Source organism: Thrips palmi, unplaced genomic scaffold (genome assembly GCF_012932325.1).
Source record: "Thrips palmi isolate BJ-2018 unplaced genomic scaffold, TpBJ-2018v1 HiC_scaffold_1, whole genome shotgun sequence".
NCBI classification, from domain to species: Eukaryota; Metazoa; Arthropoda; class Insecta; order Thysanoptera; family Thripidae; genus Thrips; species Thrips palmi.
In genome coordinates, this window is record NW_023144620.1 from 12,629,141 (window position 1) to 12,635,273 (window position 6,133).

Sequence of the window (6,133 nt, forward strand, 5' to 3'; positions counted from 1 at the left end):
TTTGTAACATCTTTTTCTCCTTGTGTTGGACTTACAGAAAAACAAATGTTTCAAGGGCTTTTATATTAAGTTTAAAGTTTTGTAAACAGATCTATGACTGCTAGACAGACACTAAGTATTAAGAGGGCAATTGGAACTTTTTGTTGCTGGAATACTGAGTAAATCTGTTTGGCTGGTTGTGGTTTAAATTTGTTCCTTTTGTCATCATCAGTATTCAAATCATCAGAATCTTCAGCTTCATAAATGTGAGCTGCACCACCATCATAGGCAACAATGCACGTTTCATCTTGAAAGTCCTATGAAAAAAAAAAAAAAACCTTTAAAATTTTGGGGAAAAGTAAAGACATGATAAAATGTAACATAGTTTTCTGACCTGATGATAGAATTTTGAAAATTTACGAATTATTTTTTTAGGTAAGGAAAGAAAAGAATCTACTTTACTGCTCTGAGGATGGTATTCTATGCAAAGAGTGATGAGAGCCAGTACTGTTAAAAAAATATTTATCCACTGTAAAATCCCTGAAACACAGAAAACAAACTGTTATGTAATTTGTGCCATAATACACATTTTTTGGATACACAACTGTAGTTGCATTACAAATATACTTTTACCAGTGTCAAAAGTGGATTGAGGTGACAGTCTATACTTTTCTTGATTGTGATATTTTGTTCTTACTGTCAAGCTTAGATTACATTTCCCACAATCTTTTGATAATTCTACTACATTCCAATCAACATTCCACTTTTGGTCAACACTACAAGTGGAAATCTGAAAAAAAATAGCAATGTGCTCATAGCAATTGATGAAAATTATCTGTTATTTGTTTACACACGCATCTTATACTTACTTCAATGCAACTATTAGATTTGGAATTAAGTGTTGCCATAATGGAGCAAGACAATGTATCTTGATTTTCGTCATGTTTACAAGGCAGTTTTAAATGCAGATGAAAATTCAAAGAAATTTTTTTATCATAATTCACCTGAATGGGTCCAGGGACCAATTTCAACCAACTTTTGCCTCCACTCGCCGAACTGAAATCACAAAGATGTTCCAGAAATTTTCCTCGTCCAGCACCAATTATTTTAGGTGACTGTCCATACCTGACAACCATGAGATCTGAAATGGCATTATTATCCAGCACCTCTTCCATATCCGCGAGCCAATACTGGGATTTGAGCATCCCTCGGAACCAGGCCGGGTTCCACGCAATGCCCGTGTCGTTCCCGTACTGCCACTCCTGGAAGGGCGAAGCCAGCAGAGAGTCGTTTTGGTCGCTCTGTCTCTCTCACCTTCGGGGCGTCCCGTGTAGGTGCGAGAGAGACCGAGCGACCGCGACGACTCTCTGAATCAGTGTCCAGCCAGGGGCGCGGCCAGGTGGCTCGCGGGGCAGGGAATGCCAAGCCCGGCCCTGCCTGCCCCTGTCGGCTACTCGGGATACTCGACCTGCATGAGCGTCCCGGTCGCCGTCACGGAGCCGTTGTGCACGGCCAGCCTCTCGATGTCCATCTGCAAGGTCGGCGCCGCGGAGTGCGGCGCGCGCGGCGAGGCGAAGGCCGCGGCCACCGAGCCCCGGACTGCCTCAAGCAGGCCGACCTCGGACTCGGACTGATTTACCGCTGGCAGCGAGGGCGACTCTGCGGGAAGGGTTCATCGTGTAAGGAGGGCGGCCCTGGCCTCGGCAGCTCGGGTTCAGACGAGTGCTCACTGTCGCAGTCGATGAGGACGTGCACCAGCCGGTTCCTGTACGTGGCGAAGGTGACGAAGTTGGGGGCGGCGGGGGCGTTGGGGTTGGCCCAGGAGATGAGCTCGCGCGCCTGGCCCGTCTCGCGCGTGCTGTTGTGGTGGTGCACGTCGCCGGTGCCCGCCTTGACCACGCCTCGGCCGTGCGGCGGCACGGACACCCACAGCGGCCGGAACTGCGAGTCCGACAGCAGCGTGGGCGTGCTGGTGACGGCGGCGCGCCCCACCATCGCCGTCACCCAGGTCTTGGTGTTGAAGTCGCCGCCGAAGACGACGTGGTGGACCGCCTCGCCGCGCCGCGAGTGCAGCCGCTCGGACACGAGCACCTCCACGTCGGTGGACGCGCGCGCCCAGAACTGCAGGCGGCCGTGGCCGTCCGCGATGTCGGCCCAGCCCGCGGCCAGGGTGTGCGTGTGAAGCAGGCCGGTCTTGTGCAGCAGCAGCGAGCGGCAGCCGGGCACTCCCAGGCCGTGGTCTGCGGCTGTGGCAAGCGAAGGGGAAGCCCTGCCGTGAAAGGGCGCCGGGCTGCGCCACAGAGCGGCGAGCGCAACAAGAATGGCCGCGCCGCGCTAGCCTCCTGGCCTACCTAGCGAGCCTGCCCCCCGCAAAGCTCCGGAGTCCGGCAGGCGTGCCCAGGCGTGCCTACCCGCCAGGCGGCGTCCCGCCAAGCCTCACCTGCGTGCTCGCTGCCCCCGGCCTCGCCGCCCTCCCTGGCCGTGCACGCCTTGCACACGGTGAAGGCCACGTCGCCGGGCCGCGTGCTGCCGAAGCTGAAGGCTTCCACCTGCAGGGGCTGCGTCGTCTCGTAGGTGAAGAGGGTGAGCTTCGCTGAGGCGTCGGCCTGGCGAACGAATGGCGTGAGGCAGGGCAAAGGCTTGTGCTGGACGCTGCAGACTGATTCAGAGAGGCATTTCACTCACTCCTGGGGCGTTTAGTGTGGGTGCGGGAGAGACAGAGCGACGGAAACGGCTCTCGGAATCAGTCTGCTGGGGATGAACGCGCTGAAATGCTCACCGGCTGCGCCTCCACCTCCAGCCGGCCCGTCTTGTTGCCGTCGGCCGCTTCGTCCGTCCTCCAGCGCAGCCACAGCTGTAGGCTCCCCGCCTCGAACAGAGGCTGGTGGAGCAGGGGCGCTACGGGCGACGGGCTGCCGCGGATGTGATGGTCGGCGTGCACCAAGAGCTTGGACTCGTTGGCGTGCGCACCGAGGACAAGTTCGTAGCGGGGTTGGCCGGGCAGCACCCTGGCCGCGCTGCTCAGCATGACGCGCGCGTCCTCCGTGGCGGTCACGTTCACGGCCAGCGTCCACCGGCCGGCGGCGTCCGGCACGGCGTGCTCCCGCCACAGCAGCTGGACGGTGTACTCCTCGCCGTCCTTGTCCGGGCGCGCGGTGCCATGCGCGTAGAACGTCCTGCACCCCGGGGGCACGGAGGCGCGCTTCACCGGGGCGGCGGGGAGCGCGGAACTGGTGGCGGAGCCGGCGGTGGAGCTAGCGACGGTGGTGTTCACTGCTGCGGCTGCGGGAGGAGCACACGCGTCTCAAACCCGGGTGCGGACACGGTAGGGCTGCCTTCAAAACGCAAAGTGGCTTACCGTTGCCAGGGTGGTCGGCAGCCTGCGCGCCGGCAGCCAGTAGGAGGTGCAGGAGGCACAGGGCCACCCACAGCGTCCGCTGCCGTTCGGCGCGCCGTCGTGTCACGGCCGTGGCCATGGCCCTGAAGATCCCCGCGCCCGCCGGCAGCTCTGCCCTGCTCCGCCCCGTGCCGTCTTGAGCCCGTCGGCGACCAGACTGCGGGCGGCAGCCGGTGAGGGACGACCGGGCTGTCGCTGACGGCCTATCTCAGCCGCGGTGGGCTGCTTCCGCGACGCCAAAACACTGCGGCGGTTTCGGGCGCGCCTTCGGCCTGTCGGCCTCGCGGACGCGACCCGTGCCAATCGCGGCCAAGCGCGGCGCGGGTGTGGCGGCCGGTGGCGGCAGTGGCGGCCGAGATTGGCATGTGCAGCCCTCGCCCTCGCATTCGCACACATCGTTATCGAGGACCTGCCCTGCCTAATTTCCTCCAACACCGCGGGGCCAGGAACAGCAGGGTCGAACTGCCGAGTGATTCGGAAGTCTCGTCCCCCGTCTCTCTCACACCCAGACGGAGAGCGCCGTGAGTGCGACGGAGACGAAGCTTCTGAATCGCTCGGTTGCGGAACGAAGGGTGACAACACGCCGCCAGGAGCGGCCCCGCGTCCGCCCCATGTAGGCGGTGCCAGTGCCTTACTGTACCAGTGCCGTGCCACGCATGACGGGCCGGACAGGCATTGATGGGTCTCGCTCCGCAACGCGCAACGGGGCGCAACGCGGCCACCCGTGAGGGACTTCCCCGCCGCCGCGCCGCGCCGCGCCCAGACTCTGGGCCCAGAGCGCGCGAGCGGCGCGGCAGTGCAAGGCGAGGCGGAGAAAACGGCGCCGGTTGCGCCTCAAGAGCCTCAGGGACGCAGGGACGGACGCACTGGACGGCCGCGGTGGTGCGGCGGGTGGCCGTCAGCAGCGTCGGCAGGCTAGCACTGTGCTGACCTGCTGACCGTGCTACCAATGTGCTAGCACTGGGCTACCACTGTGCTAGCACTGGGCTACCACTGTGCTTTCAGTGTACTACCACTGTGCTACCACCGCTGTGCTGATGACCGCGAAGACGTCGCTAGGCAAGCCAGCCTCGCACTGCCGTTGCTGTCCCTGTCTCCACAGGCCGCGGCAACGCGACACGTGCCGCTCCTGGCCAAGGACCCCGCGGCCTGCCTCGGCGATAGCTCGAATATCGGTTCAAACAGTTGCAAGTGCAGCAGGGCCTACAGGCCGCCTCGCAGCACGTGAGCGCACTCCGCGGCAGCGACAACGACCCTGCTGCAGCCGCCACTGATTAAAAGTCCTCGAGGTCTTTGTTGCACGCGCCGGCAAGAAAGTGTACTGCACTGCCAAATGGGATTGTTTGGTTGCGAGATAAGGCCACGCCGATGACAGCCAATGACAACCTGCCGTACCGGCCGAGGGGCCGACTCTGGTGAGATACGGGGTCCAGGGCTATGTGCAAGCGCTTTGCGTTTCGCCGAACCCGCCGCACAGTGGGGCTGCGCCAGGCTGCGCCGAACTGGCCAGCGGCTGGACACCGCGTCGAATGCAGCCCCAACGCCGCGGGCGGGAGGGCAGAGAGTGCGCGGAAGGGGAGAGGAGGGGGCAGGATCGCACAAAAGATGGGAAGGACACCCTTTGGACACGATCTGGCGGTATAAAGGCTGGGCGGTCGGGTGGACGGGGCACGGTGTCGGATCCGAACTATCCAAGCCAACGCCACAGCACCGCCGTCATGAACGCCAGCTCTGCCCTGGTGAGCTCCAAGCGCACGAGGCATGCGGCACGACGGTGTTCCCCGCGAGGCAGTGACCGCTAACGCCGAGGTTCATTCGCAGGTCCTCCTCGCCTCGCTCCTCGCCGTCCTGGCTGTGGGTGTGGCCGCGCAGGCCCGCGAGGCTGACCTCAGCCCCCGGGAGCAGGTCGAGCAGGTGCAGGAGGCCGAGCAGGCCAACAAGAAGGACAAGCGGGGCCTGTTCGGGCCCGTGTTCGGGTACGACGGCTACGCCCAGCCGGCCGCGTCGCCGTACGCCGTGCCCGTGGCCTACACGGACGCCTACGCCGCCGCACCCTACTCGCAGGCCTACTCGCCCTTCTACGCCGCCTACAAGACGCCGGCGGTGGCCGCGCCGTACGCCCTGGCCGGCGGCTACGCGGGCCACGTCGCCAAGGTGGGTGGGGCGGCCCGGCCAAGCCGCGCGCCGTCGACGCAGGCAACCCTTCGCGCTCGGGCGTCGCATGGTCTGCTCTTTCTTGCTCTTGTTGCAGGTGGCGTACAGCCCGGCCTTCGCGGCACCCGCCGCCGCCGCCTACGCCGCCTACACGGACGGCGTGTACTCCAAGGTGGGCGCGTACGCCTTCCCGGCGCCCTACGGCTACGTGCAAGAGGGCTACGTGCAGCCCGCCGTCCACAACGCGTACGCCTACTGACGTCTTCGCGTCGCGGACCCATCGGCCAGCAAGTCATGCCGCTGAGTCGTCTCATCACTAGGAAGTCTTTCTAATTTTATTTATTTATTTATTCTGCTGTTTATGTTTTTGCATGTGTGAATAAAACATTTGATCCGAAAAGAAATGTGCAGTTTTCTGACTGCACTCACCAAACTCCAGACGAACTCAATCACTCACGCCCAACAACGCAGGGTTTTGTGCCAGGAGTCGGGGTTGAACCGCCAACCAACTGTTCAGAAAACTGACACCTTCGACATAGAAAAGCCCCGCAAAAAAAAGGAACGTACCGAAATGTACCGAAAACGGGGACACACGGCAGTGCC

At 61.2% G+C, this 6,133-nt stretch overlaps 2 protein-coding genes across 2 annotated transcripts; one reads left to right on the plus strand and one right to left on the minus strand.

Moving 5' to 3' along the window:
• Nucleotides 1-44: 44 nt before the first annotated feature.
• LOC117647051 lies at nt 45-3,521 on the minus strand. Its single transcript, XM_034388577.1, has 10 exons — nt 3,338-3,521; nt 2,759-3,261; nt 2,420-2,585; nt 1,710-2,225; nt 1,448-1,638; nt 1,105-1,241; nt 849-1,035; nt 613-769; nt 374-519; nt 45-296 (listed from the first exon to the last, which is right to left on the minus strand). Exons 1-10 carry the CDS (start codon nt 3,453-3,455, stop codon nt 72-74), a joined length of 2,346 nt encoding a protein of 781 aa, XP_034244468.1. The 5' UTR covers nt 3,456-3,521; the 3' UTR covers nt 45-71.
• A 1,573-nt stretch (nt 3,522-5,094) lies between these two features.
• On the plus strand, nt 5,095-5,789 carry LOC117645155 (cuticle protein 12.5-like). Its single transcript, XM_034385174.1, has 3 exons — nt 5,095-5,115; nt 5,198-5,530; nt 5,628-5,789. The coding sequence occupies exons 1-3, from the start codon at nt 5,095-5,097 to the stop codon at nt 5,787-5,789; spliced, it is 516 nt and encodes a 171-aa protein (XP_034241065.1).
• Nucleotides 5,790-6,133: the final 344 nt, after the last annotated feature.